Raw genomic sequence first — 20,275 nt, forward strand, 5'->3', positions numbered from 1 at the left:
AATCCCTCCTGTTTGCCTTCCCTAAGGATATCAAATTGTGTTGTAAACACTGGAGATTTAAACCTCATTTTGACCCCTTTCACCAAAAATAAATATTAATAACTCCACTTCATAGACAGGGAAACAAACAGAAAAGCTAAATGACTTTTTATGGAAATGCTGAGGCAAAGGCAGGAGCTGCCAAAGCATGCACTGGAAACCATTCAGGAAAAGCCGTCAGTCAGGCGTTTAGGAGCAAGGGGGCAAGAAACAGGGTTGTGATTGCAATTAGATCAGCTGGTGAGGAGCCAGTCCTCAGTGCCCAGAGCTCAGCTAGCCAAATGCTATGGCACTTTACTGGGACTAGAGTTATTGCCAGAGCATCCAACGGATGATTTTTTTAGTGGTAGATTTGTCTTCCCCTCTCGCTGGTCCATGCATGAGCTACAAGCCACCTAATTAATGGCTAAAAAAAGCCTCTGACGCTAAAATAGCTGCCTTGCAATCTTTCTGGAGATCTTGCTAGACTGATAGCAGGGCACTTCTTCCTGACTTCTTTCTCTCTCACTCCTTCCTGTTCACCTCTTTCATTTCCCTCCCTTCCACTTTTTAAAAGTGAAATAGAAGAAGCAAAGAAAAGAAAACATGAAGAAAGTAGCCACAAACTGCTTCATCAACAATAATACACCATGGATCTTCCAGGACTTGTCTGAGGATGTGAGTCCCTGGAGATGAAACCTAAGGCCAGAAATGATACAGGCTTAACTGTCATGAAAAGCACTCACAAACCCCAGCGCTGAGCACACAATGCAGCGCTGAGGATACGGACTTGGCTGCCGTTTATGGAGTGGGGAATACAGTGGCAGATTTATTCTACAGTAAAGAGGGTTGTTTCTTGGTAGCACTAATACTGACACATTATCTGGGGACGGAAGAGGATGCACAAATAGGAACAATTCTCCCATTTCTCTGCCTGTGTCTCCCCCAAATGCCCCCTACTCCTATTCCCTCCTGCTCTCTTCATTCCTCTCCCTACACTGAGTCCTTTGCTTCCTCTCTGAATTATACCTTATTTCTTTATCCTTCTCCTTCATCTTTTCCCAATGTGTTTATATGTACAGGGTTTTCAGTTCTTCAAACTTTTGCATATTATCTCCAGCTGGAGCCTTGTGTCCAGCCCTATGCCTGGAAAACCATACAAGAGTTTTCAAACACAGGGTTAAATCCTGCTCTCCCTAAAACAGGTGTGAAAACTTCCACACTGTAAGGACCAGGCCACGTGCCAGGATAGGCTGATAATAATCTGCAAAGAGAGGCTTTCAAACTGTCCAGCACAGCTTAGAGAGAAACCGTGCTGCATGTCATTGAAATGGAAAGCAGTGATGGCAACTACCACCACCATCCTGCAAGACGTAATTGCAGCTCCCTTCTCATCAGCTGACATCAGTATAGAGCAAACACCTGGGCAGTTTTACATCCCTATTTTATCCACTTCTTCCTCCAAAAACACACACCTACTTTCACTACTGTATTTTCCATGAGGAATCAAAACCTTGTTTGTACCTCACATCAGAATGGAGACTAGAAGCTCAAACAACTTGGTCAAGAGCATATAAGAGATTTGTGGCAGAGCAAGAAACACAATGTGAGTGTCCCAAATTGCTGCCAAGCAGTCACCGACTCATGCTTTGCATCTCCAAGGGATGGAAAAGGGGCAGTGGATCTTGTCCAAGGACAGATAAGACAGGAGATAGCACTATCACCCACACCTCTGCTATTTGGCAGGAGGAGAGAAGCAGTGGAGGAGCGAGGCTGCTGTCTTTCCCCCCTCCTTAATCTCCTTTCTGCCTGCTTCAAAAAAACTCAGTGCATGGTTGTTTATTATTATTATCACTGTTATTTTCCAGAGTGCTGTAAAACTAGGGGATAGAGCACTCTGACAGACTCATAACAAACAGCAGATAAAACTAATTAGATTTTGTTCTTCCTTCAGTTTGCTGACTTGATTATTTTTTCTTTTTATTGTTTAATTATTTATTTTTTAGCCCAGAGGTTTACACACACATGTATTTCACTAGACACTGGAAAGGCATCCTTGGGATCGTCTCTGACAGGAAAAGGCGATTGTGGCCAGGCAGCCTGAGAGCTGGTGAGGGGCTGAGACAGAGGCTGCAGTGTAGTGCAGGGCTCAGCACTGCATCTTCTACCCATGTCATGTAAACCACAGGGGGGAGGAAGGAGAGTGCATCTATTCACAGCCACTAAGAGAGTCAGTGAGACAAAAGGCATCAGTAAAAAAAGTTAATGTGCCTGGCAGGAGCCCAAAACTGCTGCAGCAGTGGGGACAAGGCGAGTGCCTCTAAGACACCACCTCTTCTGGTCATTATGGAAATATTTGGCTTGAGTCTCAACCTGACAGCCTTGCAGACACTTGACGAACGACAAAACGGTGGGGAGCGGGGGAACTTCCCCCTCCTCCCTCCCCTTCTCCATCGGCTGTTTCCAAATTCTTTGGGATTAGCTAGCGACAGCAGGAAAAGGCACTGGCCTCACTGCTCAGCACTTAGCAGGCTGAAGTGAGGTGACATGCCTCAGCTCGGGGGACAACGGCTTCATTCACTGGGGCAACACCAAACCAGAATTACAAGTGTGCAAGAATAAACAAGGCTGGAGTTAATCTAAAGTTGTTTTACACTCTGTTTTATTAAAGTCAATGCACTTCCGTTCCTCTGTGCAGAGCCTAGTTCTGCTTAATTACCATGACTCAGGGAGAATTTTAATAGCGTGGAGTGCGCGGCGCACATGGAGGCATTCTCCTGACCTCTAGAGGTCTGTTAAAAGAAGAGGAGCATCTGCTCCCTGTAGAAGTTCCTGGAAGAAATGAGGCAGCCCACAGTACTTCTCCGGAAGGTTTCCAGGTGCCATTCCCACGTGGTTGGTCATCCAGCCCTCCCGCTTCACTTCTTCAGCAGGAGGCTGAGCACCCTTGAGCCACAGGGTTCATGTGGCCAGCGCCTTCTGCAGCACCCTCACTACTTGCTGACAAGTTGTTTGGCACAGGCATGGGATGCTGCCATGGACAAGAGATTGGCCAGGCTTTTCATACTGCACAGCAGTATTTAAGCAGGTGTGGTTGATGTGCAGGGACACTTTGCTCCCAGCTCGGCTGCTGCACTTGGATCCCAGACTCTGGAAACACCCTAAGGGCCTTTGCCATCTCTCTACCTCCTGCAGCTCCTAGCACAGGGGTCTCTGGAACAGCGGTACTGCTCATACACATTTGGCTCCTAACACACATGGAAGATACATCTCTGCTTTTATTATATTAGGACAACTCTTGTGCAGTTCATTGACCAGGGCAGAATTTTCCCACTAAACTGATATCTCCCTGTCTTAAAACATTCAGAATGAAACAGCTAGAAAGTTATAGCCAAAATATTGGTGTCTCATTCAGAAAAATGCTGATTTTTTTTCCTTTGCAATAGAGTGTACCATTGGTTAGCCTCAGTAAGCACCGTTCAGCTGCTGTTGTGCCAGAGCATTGGTACAGAATGTAGCATGGGTGTATATGGGCACATTTACAGACACATATGTACAACAGTATTCTTTGCCCTGTGTCCTGAGGATGCTCTGAATGCTTGAAGACCCCACAGCATGACCAGTATATGCTGCTGTCAGGACTTAGCACAGTCTCAGGTTTTTGTCATGACTACAAATGCTGGATTTTTAACCTGAATATGCACATATATTGTTTTTTATTAATAAGTTTTGAAGCAGTATTATACAAACTATTATAATGGCAACACCTATTTTACCTCTTTTTTGTCCCTTTCTGTGAGCCCACCTTTTATGAAAATTTCCATATTGTGTGCAACAAGCTGCACACTAAAACAAGCAGAACAGGACATCTGTACAGGGACACATGCCACACCTAATGAATTAGTTTGGGCTAAGAAGCTCAGCTTCTAAGGACCCAAGCTGCTTGTCTTTTGAGCATCATAATAGAGACAGAGGGAACTCTAATGTACTAGTGAAGACTTTAAAATATGTGGATATTTAAAACCCAGGAGGACAGGAAGAAGCTTTTTGTCTAAAGCATAGTTTCCTGCTGGAAAATACGTCTAGGTAGTCTGAGGAAGGGTGTCCAGAAACGCATGAGAGAAAACCTTGCTCTGCACTAGGAATTCTCTCCACAAACAGCATAGAAATGGAAGGATGACATGGTGCTTTTAATCATGCATCCATATTAATAATAATCATCACTGGTAATCACTGGAGTCCTTGCAGGCTGTAATGCTACAACACATGTTCATCCTTCTCCGTGAGCCTCACAAAGCAGTGACAGAGTTGTGAGCCTCTTGCATCATACAGATAATTCCATTTGGATTCAGGACAATTCCCCATTTGCAGCAGCAGAGTCTAAGACACATGAGAAGTTCAGGCAATGTGAAGTGTGAGATGCAGTGATGTGATCTCATACTTTAGGGATACTGGGAACATGTGTGGGTTCTCAGTCTGTGATGGATTCTCAGGAACTGGGATATGTGTTTGAAGGCAATTTTAGGAGAAATCAAATTTTTCTCCACTTGGAGATTAAAGAAACTGTTCTGATTGATGCCTGGGCTAAATTCACTCTTGGATATTGCCACCATGACTAATCTATTGGTCAGTTTAGCCCAGGTTTCCAGAGGTTTGCTATGTATTGTCACTGCTGCTTTCCTTACTATGGCATATTGGATTTCCTATGCTGTTGTTGAGATATAACCAGCTCAGAAACATGCACAGCCTGACCCAACCTGTTGAACACATTGTAAAAATTCTGATCAGACAGAAATCAGATCCATGCTCTACAGCTCAAGAGAAATGAATGGCAACAGAGAGCTCTGGCAAAAGGCATCAGTAACTGTCCCTTCTCAAGGCAAAGGCCTAATGTGGGAAAAGGAGAATTGTCTCTGGTTCCTTGGTCTCAACATACCATTCCTTAGCTCAGTCTGGATGAAACCCTATACTAGAGGAATCCAGGAAACTGGGGATTATATTTAGGAATGGATGAATTCACATAGTACCATCTGGGCTAGTGGCATCTCACTCTGCCTCGTGTACACATACGGAGTCATTCCCAAAAGATGTATTTACACAACTTACACAAACATACATTTTTCCATTCAGAACTGAAGCAACACATCTGGGAAGGATGCTGAAGCTGGCAAACAGGCAAACGTGAGCAGTGACCCATTTGCTTGCTGCCCTGCAAGTCACAGCCTTGTTCACACAGGGCTGCTCTTGAACCCATTGTACAGCCCAAGCGCTGTTGAACCCAGAGGAAGAGCTGTACTGTTGGGGGCTGGCTGGCTGGAAATGTAGAGCCCCCTTAGAGCCCTGGAGCTGCATGTCTGTCCTGTGGTCACTCCCTCATCTTCTCTCTCGCCTTCCACCCACGAGAGGGACTCCTGGATCTCTTGGTCTAGCTCTGAGAAGTCCTCTTCGCAATCAGAGATAGTGTCAGTATTGTAATCGATCTCTTCCACACAAGGAGGTTCATCATCAGACTCCAGGCTGCTGTTGCTGCACCTTCTGCAGAAAAATCACAAGAGAGACTGGATGTCACCAAAAGAGGGAGTGTTCTCAGGGGTAAGAGCAAGCAACAGGGAAATGTGTTTTCTAGGTTCAATCTTGGCTCTGTTAATAAGGGATGAGATGGCACTAAGCAAGCTCCTGTATGTCTTTGTGTCTGTTTCATCATCTGTAAAATGAAGACTGATACTTACCAACCTCACAGGAGTAAAATCATTATTATTCTTATCACTATTACTGCTATTGCTTATACAGAAGCAGAGTGCTTTACATACAGACAACACCGTTCTTGCCTTGAGGCACTTACAAGGTTACAGAAGCTGAAATATAGCAGAGGAGAAGGTATTCTCTTTCCAGAAGGTTGCTGGTTTAATCATCATTCACCTCGCTGTAGTTCCACATTTAGTGTAAGACCTAATTAATCCAGGTGGTTGAAGTGCTTTGGCATCTTTTCCTCCTGTTCTGTGCAAGCTCAGAGCACTGTTAACAAGAGGCAGCATGAACAAAAAACAAAGGCTCTTGGATCTTCAAGCACACTGGCTCAAAAGAGGGCAGAAGCACCAGGAGTGGTTGTATTTGGGGAAAAGCATGGAAAGACTGAGACAGCATGACTTGCTGAAGAAGGGCCAAATTCAGAGGCAAGCCTAAGTGGCTGAGGAAAGACTCTAAGTGGATATCACAGCCACGTTGTCTGGTTCTCAGAAAGGTAGGTTACCCCACCTTGGCCTCTTGCCATTGGGTAATTTTTTGAGACCAGAAAGAAGCCTGTGATTTCAGTGCTGTCTGGGTCAGAGTCTGGATGAATCAGGGGGACAGATAGTGCGTTTGTCACCTCCAGGTCAGTGTTTTCAATCAGACTCAAAGCAGGGAAATGTACTGCTTTGGGGGACTGGGAAAGGAATAATAATATCCCACCTCTGGGCCAGAGTTTCTAATTTGTCCCGAGTTGGGAAGAATAAATGGCTTGGCAGATGGAGGATACACAGCTTTAATGTGTGGTCTGCTCATTTACATGTCAGTAACCAGAATAATCTTCCAGCTCTCAGCTGTTTCACAGTAGTGTCAGCATCTGAGGTTTCAGAACATACCAAAGGTGTAAAGTATTGCTTTTGGATGTATTGATCCCTCCTCTACTACACTCCAAAAAAGGAGTAAGATTTTCCTAGCTCAGGCTCCAGATCTTAACTATATGCAGACTACTCTGCAAGCAGAAACAAGCAGTGTTAACCCACTTCTTCTCTTGCTGATCTCTGGGTTAGTTTACTTCAAAGGCTGGGTATAAAAGATTTTCTGAAAGCTTAATAGAGCTGTACAGCTTAAAAATAAATAAAAGAATAATTATGCACTTTTACAGTTTCTGGCTCTACTTAGTCTGCTCAGAAATCTGGGTCAGGAAGAACTCATACTAAAAATGAGGATGTGACATGAAACAAACAAACTAGGACAATCCTCCCTGCACAAACAGCAACAGCAGTGGTCCCGACTGAGTCTGATCAGTGGGTTTGATTTCTTCTTTTATTTTTCATATGCAGGCATGGTATGAGTTACCTTGATACTGAGTACCTCTGATAAGGTTCAAAGCTGACTAAACTCAGGGGAACCAGAGTTTTCATTTATAAGTTCTGCTCTTGCAACTTTGCAATCAAAAAGATCCAAAGCACACCTACTTTCAATATTGCACTTGCACATTTTGAAGGAGCTGCTAATGCCATTGGGACAGGACATAGATGTTACCCAGCTCACTAATATTTTACAGATGGAACAGTTTGCAACCTAGGAACTGAAGGTCAAACATTTGCATTAACAGGATAACAATAAAAAAAAATAAGTCCCTATTATTACTTAAATCTAGGAAGCCTAATAACAGGATCTTCTAAATTTTTCAATAGTTTAAATGATTTTAGGACTTTATTTATGAGAAAAAGGGGAAAATTACTTCTACCACACAAACACTTTGCTATGGAAGGGAAATCTGGAAGATAACAAATGAGAATGAAAGAAAAAAAGCATAAAAAACTGCCATTTCTTTACATTGGAGAATGAAGGGACAGTCTTTAGGAAGCAAGTATTTATGCATAAAACCTTTGTAACGAATATCAAAACTCTCCCTTTTTGCCTGCATACACAGGACACACCAAGGCCATGACAACTCAACAGTGGGGAGATACACTGCAGGGAGAGGTTCCCCACAAGTGAGGATGTGCTTAGACCCTGTTTAGAGGTCAGGGAAGAAGACTTTCCTCCTAATTTGTTCTGATTTTTGTTCCTTTGCTGAGACAGTGAACAAGCAAGCCAGTTAGTACTGACCGTAGTAGTGGTTTCTCCAGCATCTAGGCTATTGCTTTCTTTTCCAACAGAGTATTGGTGGTTTTTTGTTGGTTCATTTGTTTCTAATTTGATTTTTAAAAGCTGTAAAAGAATTCACCTGCCCTCCCCACCCCCAGTCCCCTTCAAAAAAAAAAAAAGAGAAAGAAACAAACAAAAAAAAAACCAACCCAGGGGATGTGAAACAGATTTACCAAAGAATAATGATGTTGTCTTACAGAAGGTAAACAAAGAGGAAAACCAATGACACTACATTAAAGAACTCCAAGACAAATATAGTCTATGAATACCACTGAACGTGAATGCAGTACAGAAGAGGTGGGGGGAAGGCAAGTAATACACCTACAGTCAACAGTCCCCCAGCTATCACAATAAAACATGTGGTTGATCTTCAAAACCTATGACCTCATAGCCCTCATCTATTCCAGCCGGCGGGAACCACAACAGCAATTTGCAACTTCATGATGTGATAAATAGAATTTCTTTGTTTTGATTTTTAATTTGCATATTTATTCAGATATGACTTAATCTTAATTAGTTCTCCTTTTCTACATGGGTGTGTTTTTTTGTTTGCTTGGTTTTGGAAAGCTAGCAAGTTTTGGTACCTTGTAAAATAATTCTGGGTTTTTTTCCTGACTTAACACGAGGAGAAGGAGAAGGGAGTCCAGTCTCTCCTTACACGTCAGCATAACTGGAACTTTGTGGTATGAATGGAAACCACTTCTTTTAGGTGCCTACTGCCAACCTCTCATTCTGAGTCAGCCCACCTGTTCGGTCACAGCTGGACAGAAACCTTGCAAGTCAGCTGTCCTGCTGAGCCACACTTCAGAGAAGACAGGCTGTAGTTGTGGTTGATAAACTATAGCTACATGCTGTACATGGGGATGAGTGGTGATCTCTCTTCCATACATAATTCTCCTTCACTTGTACATACACTTCCAGGGCATGGAGAGAACTAGAGCTTTCCTAAGTAATTTCTCCAGATTTTTCACTTGCATTTTGCTCTCGTGGCAGGTCACTCACTCTCTGTGTGTTCTGCTGGCTGCCTCAAAATAGAGCATGTTTTATTTTTTTCTGCTGGAAAGAACGGATGCTGACAACTGTCCCTCTCAGGGAGTCTGTGACTATTGTTCAGGGTTTCTGCTTGTCCTTCACTTGACAGGCCTCACAGTTGCAGTGCATTAAAGAAGGAAGTGGAGCATTTTCTTTTTTTCTCGTATTGCTCCTCTCACTCTTTTGAAATTTGTTGCAGCTTTTCCAGAGCAAAACTAGAAGGGGGGGAAGGGGGTGGTTAAATGCTTCACACAAAAAGAAAGAAAAAGCTGAGTCTGGGGACCACTGCTGGTCATGGATGTGCCAATTATTCTCTCTGAAGAATGTATCAACAAACAAGCAAATATGTCCTCAGCTTCTCTCTGCAGTGAAAAATAACACCCCAGTAGCTACATAATCACCCTGTTTGTAACCCTACTTTCTCCTTGCCTTAAATCCTCTCTCCATCATGGTATGTCCCAATCCCTTGGAAGCTGCCCAAATCAGGGATGTGGCTGTGTATAATGAGGTAAGCACATCTTTAATACAGTTCATAGACTAAATAAGGCAGAAAATGGCTTTATTGAAATTTTTCAAGGGATCAGACATTTTTGTGTGAGAAGAAAAAACAGAAAAAAGATTCCTGTCTGATCTAAACAGGTCAAGTTCTCAGTAGTTACAGCATTCACCTGAAAGAAGGGTGCCCTTTTTCCCCAAGCAGGAACTGGAGACCCCAGAAAGTTCCCTGACATAGTTATCACTTGTGCAGAAGGGAAATTGCTCATTCTTTTCCAAAGTTTTACCTCTTGTATGAACAGTTATGTATATGTGCTGGCAAATAAAGTGTCCTGCAGTTTTAAGATACACTGCCATCTCTGCAGTGAATTGGGATTGCCTGGCCCTTCTGGTTTTTTTGACATTAAAATTCCACCTACGTCACCAAATCTAAAAGGGTGTGTGATCTTGCACAGTTTTGCTTTTGAGGAAACCATATGTTTTATTAAAAGCAGGAGCACTGCTTCTGAAGGCTTGTAATGAATCTAAAATGAACCTTAAGCAGACGCATTTGCAGTAATCCCAGAGTACAATTCTGCCTTTAATTGCTTCATAAAGTAGTATTTTAGGACATAGATGAAACAACTATGATGCTTTCAGGTAATTACACCCGTAAGAAACACACTGCAGCAACAAGATGCCAACAAGGAAGGGCTTTAGTTTGCCCTTTGTGTCTGGATTCTGTTGCTACAAGGTGTGCTGCACACCTTGTAATGACTTTCTAATTTCATCTCTGCAATTCAGCAGCTCCCCAGACAGCAGCCTGGCACCCCTCCTGCCTGAGAAATGCCAGACAAAGCTCTCTTTAGTCCCTGACCTGGCTGAGGGAGGGGATCAGTTATGTACTGATGCAACATGACTCCAGTTGAAAGAACTATTGCATTCACCTTCTTTGTTTCTACACAGTAAACACTAATGATATGAATTTTGTAGATTCTCATGGGATTCCCCTTCCCAAAGACTCTTTGCCAAGGACTTTTGCATCTTTCAACATCTCCTGAGAAAATACGTGCTAAGCCCAAGGCAATGCCAGGTGCCCTGGCTTTCAGCCCACCATGGCCCATCCTTTCACCAACAATATGAACATAATTAAACATGGCCTTGAATTCTGTTTGCTGTGGCTGAGAGATATTTGGTCTTCTTTTGAGTGTAAGTTGGTTTTTTTCCTTTTTTATTTCCTGATGCAAATAGCCAAGAGAAAGGTATAATTCATTGCTAAGGCTCTAACTAATTAGTTTTCCAGGAGTTCCCAGGCTAATTGTAGGCTGCAATATTTATAATTGATTTGGCCAGATTAGAAACGGGTGTGTGGTGCACCAGTTAGATAAGTAAGGAGTAAATGGAGTTTTATTTAGAGAGAAGGGAAGACAACTTATAAATAAAAGGAGAGTATGAAGAGGAAGAAATAGGCTGACTCCTGGCCAATACTGTCCCCTAATGTTCATTCAGGCTTGCAACAATTTAGCCCTGGACAGCATTTTACTTGCATCTGGCATAAAATGTTAGTCTTCTCAAGAATGACTGTTTCTAGTCTCCTTAGTGGTGAGAAGATGGCTTATGCTGCTGTAAGAGCAGGGCAGGTGTTGGGTACACACTCCTCATTACGTGTGGTTGGGAAATGGAAAAGTCTTGAAGAGCTTCACTTTATTGAATTGCACCACATCATTGGGACAGCTTTGATCTTTCTGTGAAAAATTGCATAGAGGACAAGAAAACATTTTTCTCCCATTTGAAGGGTACTTGACATTACCTGACATTCCTGGATTCCAGACAGTTCAAATCCAGGTGTGTTTCTAACACTAACCAACAAAATTCACATGAGATGATCTTTAGACTTGCAGGATGGAAAAGCTGTTGAGAAGCCAGAGGCTGTGGATTCAGTCTTATGAACGATCATTAATTTCTTCCTAATGGAGAACCAATCTATATATCAGTGCAGGGGAAACATTGCATCTTTAGCACTCTTAGCTGTAGGCTTGTAAGCATTAATAAAACCCACTGACTTGAACAGACACAAGTCAGCCACGAAATGAAGCTGTGGCAGTTAGCTTCCCTTACCCTTCAACAGTTCTTAGGTTTTGTCTCTTTTTTTTTCTTTAAATACATTTACATTTCAGCACAGGAAAGCACCATTCTATGGGTACTTTAGGAAAGATTTGTGAACTGGCATATTTGCTTCAGTTTGTGATGACACTCTTACCTGGCTTGGACAAAACATTAATGATCCTGTAAATCTGCTCCTTACAAGGACAACATGACCACAGCAGTTCCTCTTCACCACTGAAAAGCTAAACTAGGGTACTGAGTAAAATTTCCACCTACTATGGTGAGAAGTTAGTTACACGTGAATCTAAGCATGGGCATAAACATAGAAAACTCTGACTTTATCCCCACAGACATATCACACAACCTGTTCAATTCAGTCATACCAAATGAGTTCAGCCACTCTGCACGAGTTGGGGGAATAGCTCATTCACCAAAAACTGGCATCGAGCACCAGCTTTGGTGTTACTGCCTCAGCAATATGAGATATCTCTTTAGAAAACTTGGGACCTGACTGCTTATATCTGTACAGCACTGTGTTCTTGAGATTTGGGCTGATATATGGGACACTAGAGCTCAAGCCCTGGGACACAAATTTTAAGTAAGTTGAAGACCTTTAAAAGAAATATATATGATATATTTGTGTGATATATTCAGGCACTGTTGGGAAACTAAGCCTGGTTTAGAGCATCTTGGGAAAGCATAGGCCAAATCTTGGGATTTAGATCCATATTACACTACAAGTTGGTGTTTACTTAAGGGAACAATATCACATAGCATCAGCTCTGGATCAGCAGGCAGGCAGCCTAACCTGTATTTGCTGTTGGAATCAATTAGAGGTTCTTATCTAATGAGTACCTGTGAGACACCTCATTGGTATATTTTTCTACCTTTGGCTTGATGCTTCAGTTTCATGTTAAACAGAAATTTATAGCCAGTTTCAATGAAGCAACCAACAGTAGACGGTTTGAAATCAGGTCCATTGTGATCCTGTCATATTCATTAAAAATGAGGCATAAACACAGGAAATAAAAGATGAGCGATGTAAAATAAACAGAATAATATCCATCCACCAGGCAGCACTATCAGTGGATTGGAGTTAGTCAGAGTTTAAGAATCAGAGCAAACGCTTCAAAAAAGTGTAACATTTTGGCCTTCTACAGCTTAAGCTTCCTGTGGAAATATGAGCAGTTAAGTCCCCTTGCATTGGAAGGTATTTACTGAGACTACCAGAACTCATTAAGATACTGAATAATGAAAGAGTTGCTGAAAATATGATTTTGAAAGCATTTGGGAGTTTTTCTCACAATGTCTAAACCTCAAGTAATTTCTTCTCAAAACGATAACCATGTTATTGATGATACTTAGCAGCCCAGCCCAACCAATACAGGAAGATTATTGGAATCTTTGTAATTGCTTTTAGGTGCTTCCAGTAGCTGAGATATTGGCACTGTGTGGGGTAAAGAAATGTGGAAAGATTTTGACAGAGATGCTAAAAAATTGTAGTGCTGAGGATAAAGAAGGTAAAGAGAGACAGGTTCTCCTGGGTTCTTGTTTCCCTTGGTGCTCTTTCTTATAATTCCACTGACTCTATCTATCTGTTTTATATCATTAATTTCAAACGTCCAAGTTTCATATGTATATATCCCTTAGTTCTCCCTGAGCAACTTAAAGGATTTTGGATTTTGAAAGTAAAATGTTTTAAGATGGCCAAGACAAGTCTAGTCTGTAGTTACATACGTGGTTTATGTAATTTTTAGGTCAGATAATTATGCATGCAAATATTTGTTTGCACGGCAGATGACAGATATATACTTAATTACTTGACTGAACTGATAAGTGCTGTAAATGACTAAATTCCAATCACTGTATCCCTTGGAGGAAAAAGAAACCTCTTGGTTGCTACTAGCTTTTCTTCATCAAAATCTTTATTTAGCTGTTATCCACTCTGATGTTTCAGAGAATCTATGACAGATGTGTATATGTATGTGTATATAAACACATAAATGTGTCAAAACAAGCACATAAAGTAGATCACCATCATTTATATATCTTTCCTTAAAGGCACATAAATAATAGATACATGTATACACTCACACTCCGACACCCACACGCTGACATACACACACAGTTATATGGTTTGCTCTGTATCCAGAGCACAGTTTTCATTACAAGACACAGGAGGTCTCAGGAGATAATCCTACAGCTACCTGAGAGATAACAAGAGGTGATCACTGAACCTTGATGGTATTGCATTCAAGTGGAAGTAACCTCAGGGAAAGAGCTGGCTGTGACCAGAGCAAGCCAGTTCTTTTACTCCAGTTTTCAGGTGAGTGTTGATAAAGCAGGAGGTCACTTGCAGGGGAAATTAGACCATCTGGGTAGGACTTGAGATATATTTGGATGGTCAAGAGGTAGGCAGAAATGGTTATCTAAAATATCCTGTTATCATCAGCTATTCAAGAGCTTAAAGCAAGACTCTGTGGCAAAAGATCTTGGATTCTCAGTAAGGAAATCAGGACATATTCCTATTCCACGTGAACCTGACTCATTCTTATACCTCTTAAAGCATTTTAGAAGCCCCTGTGCACAGATCTTCTTCTTTCCCAATCATGTGCTTCAAATGGGCAAACAACAGCTGGAACTAAAAGTATTCAGCTCTGGTAAAGAGAATGATTCTTGTTCTGGAGCACCCAGACAGGGGAAAGGGTATGGCACCACAAGGGGGTTCAACAGCTGTTTTACCACTGAGTTCTGCTTTTAAGGAAAGGCTTAAGGCAAATCTCAGCTTTAGGGTCACAGAAAACAGTTTCCGGAGTACACTGAAAACAGTTAAGGACAACTTGATAGCAAAGCACTGAAACCTAAGAGGTTCCAGGCTTGTTTAGTCGATATTATAGTTAGGAAAGAGAGAGACAGACAGATAGACAAAGAGTGATGCAGAGAAAGAGAGACTCTGTGGAGCTACCCATAAGAACCCATAAGAATGAAAGGCAACAAAGGCAAGGTCAGACAAATTTATTTTGCCTTTAAAGCAACTTGAAGCAGGGTTTATAGCAGAAACATCTGATGAAGTATGTGTGATCATAAATAACCAATAATAGATCCAGCTTTAAACTTCAGCTTCTGCCCTCATCCTAAATCTCTTCTCTGACATAATGAGATTCAGATAAAACAAATCTGAACACTTGTGTTCAATATATTTCAAAACATTCTGATCAATTATGTTTTTAACACCATATGGAACCAAATCCAAAACCTTGCTTAACCTCACTCATTACACAGCTGATTTGCATATGCTTTGGACTCCGTTAGGGACAACAAAAAATGTCAGCTACTGCATATAAAAGTGGCAACTCTTGCTAATTCCCTTGCCAAAGCCCTGCCAGATGTTTCATGAAGAATAGCAAATATTTCATTATGTTCTCTCTGCCTCCTAAAATTTATCTGTCAGGAACTGCAAGGATGAACAAGAAAAACAACAAGCATGGAGAGCTGACAAAAACATGAAGCATCACCTTCATCCTATTTCAGAGCTCAAATAGGGTTTTAAAGGGATTCTTCGTGCCAGAAGGACCTTCCAGCCAGGAACATATGACTCCCAGTAAACAGAGGAAAGAGGAAAAACAACGACCATTTGCTCTGATCTAAGGAGACAGCATTGCCTTGCAAAAAGAACAGAGTAAAGCACATAGAAAAGTTACCATTGCTGTTTGTTGTACAATAGATCTCCAATTTTTTTTTCTATGTTCCTGTTGTAGGTATTTAATAAGGTTTCCCCTGTATAACAGGGAGATACAGTTTTCAAACGAATCCATTTGTAGCTTGTAGCATCTATCAACTCCCACCAGAGAGCAATTTTTAAAATCGTTGTTAACGTGAGTATTTTCTGAATATTTTATAAAAATCAATGTTCAAATGCCTGCCAAAATATTCTATGTGTTTTACCTGAAAGTTGCAATTACACTTTCTTTCTTTTTCTGTACGTGGATATGCTTGTATATTTATATATGCTTATATAAATTCTTAAGAGAATACTAACATGCCACACAGAAGCAAGCATATTCTGAGTGAAAGCTGAAGCAACATAAACTGACAAAAGTATTCATTTCATTAAAGGAAGACATGTATTTGGATGGATGGGGCAAATTATAGCAGTGTAGAGCAGTGAAACAATCACTTTATAGAGAACCACCCTGAGCATTTAACGTCACCCTCTGATTTACAACTAAAAATGATAAAAGGTCAGTTCTCGTGTGCAGAGGAAGTGACTGAAAAGATATGTCAGGCTGTACATCAAGGGAAAATTGAATTATGAGGTTTAAGCACCTGGGTTTGAAAGATACAGATTCTGTATTCTGCGGGCTCACAGTCACTGTGAGCAAACTGCTTTTCTCTCTTTGCCCAAATTCCCCAATAACAGGGACACAGAAGGCTCCATCCCTCTACCTGGGTGGTAGAGCCCAGGTGTGCCTGAAGCCTTCCATCACCTCTCTAGTCTGAATGAGTGTGCAGAGCTGTTTAATTGCCTCTTCTATGTAAGTGCCTTTCTCTCCACTGAAAGCAGTGAGAAAATAGGTGCTTAATAACGTTGGTGGGTTTGGTCCAAAAACACCTCAGCAAACCAAGAAAGAAAATAGCAAGTTTCCAGATTCATTAGGGACAGAAGTCACTTTTCATGGTTCTGCCAGACAGGAATGAAGAGTTTAGCTGAGGAATGACGAGGATGTAGGACTCCTGCTGACATCAGGGGGATAGAGAGGTGCTCAGTAATACTAAGGATTAGTGGCCAGATCATATTTCAACAAGAAATGTTCTAATTCTTGCAGTACTGAAAACAACTGAAGTCACAAAAGTGAAGGAGAGATTATTCAGACGGGAAAGAAACTGCCACAATCTGCCAGATTTTCTGTATCCATTTTGGCCTTGATTTTAAACTGTCCAGCTATCCTGGCTGGCAAATCCAACTCCAAGAAACAAAGGGTGAGGACTTGTACATGCTCATTCAACTGGACCTGAAAACCTCATTAGTCACAAAATCTTGTATTTCCTGGCATTTGCCTTTGTATTCATCTTTTCTTAGCTCCTCATTCTGTCTCTGCTTCAGGAAAATGCTCACTGCACCAAAATTAAGTGACATCTGCTCTTCTCATGGTGGATTCTGTCTTCCAGGAACTGAAACATCATGAAAAGACCAGATAGCGAGTTGTTTTGGCTCATAAATTGTCCCCCGAGGGATGGAAAGAGCCCACAAAAATTATATTTGCCAGTGTACAAATCCGAGTGCTAGAATGTACAATCACATTTCACAGAGGGGATGCATTTGGGAAGGTTATGTTCATGAATACATCCAGTGTTCTTGATTGATGTGTACTGTGATAGAATCACTTTTCTTATTCCTTCTCCACCAAATCACGATGGCACCATTTTCTCTACAGACCTTTCTGTTGCACCAGCTGTAGGTAGGTACCCCCACAATAACAATTCCAGTGCCAGTAACACACAACCCTTTAAAAAACCCCTGTATGCTGCTGAGGGACACAGGCTCCGGGAATGAGGGAGATGATAGAATGGAGGAGCAGCTGCAGCCAAGACAGACTGCTGCTGACTTTACCCTGAGCTTGCCAGGCTGGACTTTCTCCTTTTCTGCACAGCCAACCTGCAGATAAACTGTGTCAGATTTAATGGAGCATGATACAGGCAATTCAGTATCAAGGAGGGGGGAAAAAAAAAGCATTTCTGAGTCAAGATGGGTTATCAGCTCAGCTCAAAAAGCAGCCTATCAAAAAACACTGCCAAGGCGACTTCAGAAATCTATAATTTAGGTGTTACCTTAAGCCTAAAACTTTGTTCGAAAACTTCATACTTCTCCACAAGCAGACTAGCAAAGCCCAGGAGGATCAGGCCAGCTATCCAGTTGAGATGACAAAGTAATGCACTTAGTGTATATCAAGTACTGTGCCCATGAAAGGTGCAGGAAAGATGGCAACATTATACAGTTTCATCCTGCAAGGAATCAAAGCCGTTATTACACAGCAGTTTTCCAAGGGCTATTACACTTCATTGCTTACCCACCAATCAGCTCACCTTGCCGGGCCTCCCAACAATATGAATCACTTTTAAATAACAATGTATTTACTTTACATACAAGCTTTGCAGCCTGAAAACCTCATACTGCTTTCTGAAAAGGGAAGCAGCCTGGTGATTTATCAGGAACAGGGCTGCTGATGTGCATGGAGTTGTACTGGCATGTCCCAGCTGAACAGCTGAACTCCCGAACAGCATCATTCACCACTAATTCTGCAGCTATTTCTGAGACATGGAATGACACTACTCTAAATCTTGCAATTTTTAGTACAGAAAGCAAAGCCAGTGAGCAACCAGTGCAAAAATTTTAAGGAATGAAAGATAAGAGAAATATGCCCTGTGCAAAACTTGGCCAAGGTGCAAGGCCTAGGTCCCTAATTCTTAATAATCAGAATATTTCTTGGTTTGCTACTGAATAAGAATTGCTGTGCAAGGACAATCATTTCATGGAATCATAAAGTGATTAGGGTTGGAAGGGACATTAAAGATAATCCCATTCTAACCCTCCTGCCATGGTCAGGGACAACTTCCACTAGATCAGGTTGCTCAAAGCCCCATCCAACCTGGCCTTGAATACTTCCAAGGATGGGAATCATTATTCAGTGATAAGTGCAACTGTAATGAGAGCCTGTGGAACTTTTCCTGTCAACTTTACACATTTACTCCAAGGATGGGCACCATGGTGAGGCATGGTGCAAACTGCAGGCACTCCTGGAAGGGTTGTGCCTGCTTGTATAGTTCTGGGAAAGCATGGGGCTTGGGAAGTGGCAGAGCAAGGCCAGAGAGGCTGTATACACTGATCCAGAGTATCCCTTGGGCAGATTTTTTCAGCCATGCTCCTAGAAAGAGGTCTCAGGGAAAACCAGCACAGAGCCTGCAGGTTGTCTTTCTCTGACACGCACATATTTACTGCAACTGTCTCCTGTGAGTTTAGGAGCAAAAAAGCTCAGAATTAAATACAATTACATGATTAGGGTTGTATTAACCTCAACTGATAAGAGGAATTCAATAAGCAAAATGTATAAATTATATGCCCAAAGATCTGAGATGTAGGAGACCAACCAAGCGCCACAAACCAATAGCTCTAGCTTCAAAGAGATGCTTCCTTCCACTTCCTCGTGCTGTTCTAGGCATTCCCCATGCAAGAGAAGTCCATGAGGAGACAATCTAGAAAAAAGAAAATTCCCTGTGCTGTCCACTTCCTTGCTGCTTTCAAAGTCTGTCCCCTAAGAAACTTGGCATATCCTTGTCTCACGCTACTCCCTATAGCCAGGAAATGCCTAATAATTCACTTCTTACAGAGGGTCTCCTTTGAGATGGATTAACTTAACACCCCTTAAACTCAGGCCTTTCAGTTTCCTCTGTTGGAGACTTTGGATTCAGATATCTTTGCTGTATTGGAAAATATCCACTGATAACAAGCAATTATTATTACAAGATATATCCTTAGAGATAGAAACTGGCTCCTAGGAAAGATTGAAATGAAAGGGAGAGGAGAAAACCAAAAATACTATTCTCACTTACCCTGGCAGGGTTTTAATCACCTTTCCAGCATGTCATACCCAAGAGCCCTTAGACAACCTCCTGAACAATACTCAATTGACACCTATCATGTAAAGCACTCGATTTTCTCACAATAACATTAAGCATCATTACTGGAAATGGATGATACAGTTCAAAGCTAATTTCAGATTTAATTTGGTGTTCGAAACCATTAAATATACATGTAATTGCCTCTTCCCATGAACCAATATTTGGGCCCTAAAAAAAAAAAAGAGAGTTTGTGGAGTTCTTTCTGTGAGACTTTACAAGCATGCTTAGACTAAATGATTTATAAAACATGTACCTAGTATAATACCTGTGATAGTAAGAATTGAAATCAAACAGTCTATGGCTAGGGCTGTTTTAAAGCAATAACTGTAGGGGGGGAGGAGGTGCTGTAGCAGAAGAACAGAGGGTTGTGCTCATCTTGCTATTGTTGTGGACCTGCATGTTCAAGTCATGGGAGAAATGAACTGAGCAAATCAACTGTGGCATATGCCAGAATGGCTTTGGGGTGTGTCATAAACCCTGGGAGGGTCCAGAGCACAGGAGAACTGTGCTGGACAAGCAGCATCAGCAGTGGCTTGCAGGTTGCCTACCATCCCTGAAGCCCTTGTCTTCTCCAAGGGCTGTGTGGTAGGACATGCTAAGCAGAGATTGATAGCCTCAAAATGAGCATCCCTGGCATGGGGCTGAGCAACCAATAAAAGGAGAGATCCTGCCAAAGCACAGATTAGAAAATTAATTATGGAGGTGAACAAAACATCAGTCAGTACAGAATTTCAGTGGGAATATTGAAAACCTCAGTCTAGACCACAGCAAGGAAATGAAGTCTCTGTAAAGCTCAGGAGAGGCCTGAAGGAAAGACAAGACAGAGTGAGGGTGGAAAAATATAAAGTATAAAAGTACATTCACTCAGATGACCTGAACTCCGGCAGTCCTCAGGACTGCTGACCACAGGAACCACAACAGCATTTGCCTCCATGGAAAGGTTCTCAATTTGACCAGCACCTGCCAGGTATAGGGGCAAGCCTGACAGCCTCTGCAAGAATAGGTGTCCATGTAGATGACAACTTGTCCAAAGTCTGTTACAGGAGAACAGGATGTTCCGAACTGCTGCCAGGACACTCAGTAGCAG

At 41.9% G+C, this 20,275-nt stretch overlaps 1 protein-coding gene across 1 annotated transcript in view; it reads right to left on the bottom strand.

The window, feature by feature from the left end:
- Window positions 1–2,706: 2,706 nt before the first annotated feature.
- The window catches only part of AGBL1 (ATP/GTP binding protein like 1), a 249,726-nt gene continuing 232,157 nt past the window's right edge, over window positions 2,707–20,275 (bottom strand). Inside the window, exon 21 of the mRNA XM_027688705.1 lies at window positions 2,707–5,553. Within this exon, the coding sequence (XP_027544506.1) occupies window positions 5,247–5,553 (307 nt within the window). The 3' untranslated portion in view covers window positions 2,707–5,246. The remainder of the gene's footprint in view (window positions 5,554–20,275) is intronic.

Source organism: Neopelma chrysocephalum, unplaced genomic scaffold (genome assembly GCF_003984885.1).
Source record: "Neopelma chrysocephalum unplaced genomic scaffold, ASM398488v2 Primary Assembly neopelma1_75, whole genome shotgun sequence".
Lineage (NCBI taxonomy): Eukaryota > Metazoa > Chordata > Aves > Passeriformes > Pipridae > Neopelma > Neopelma chrysocephalum.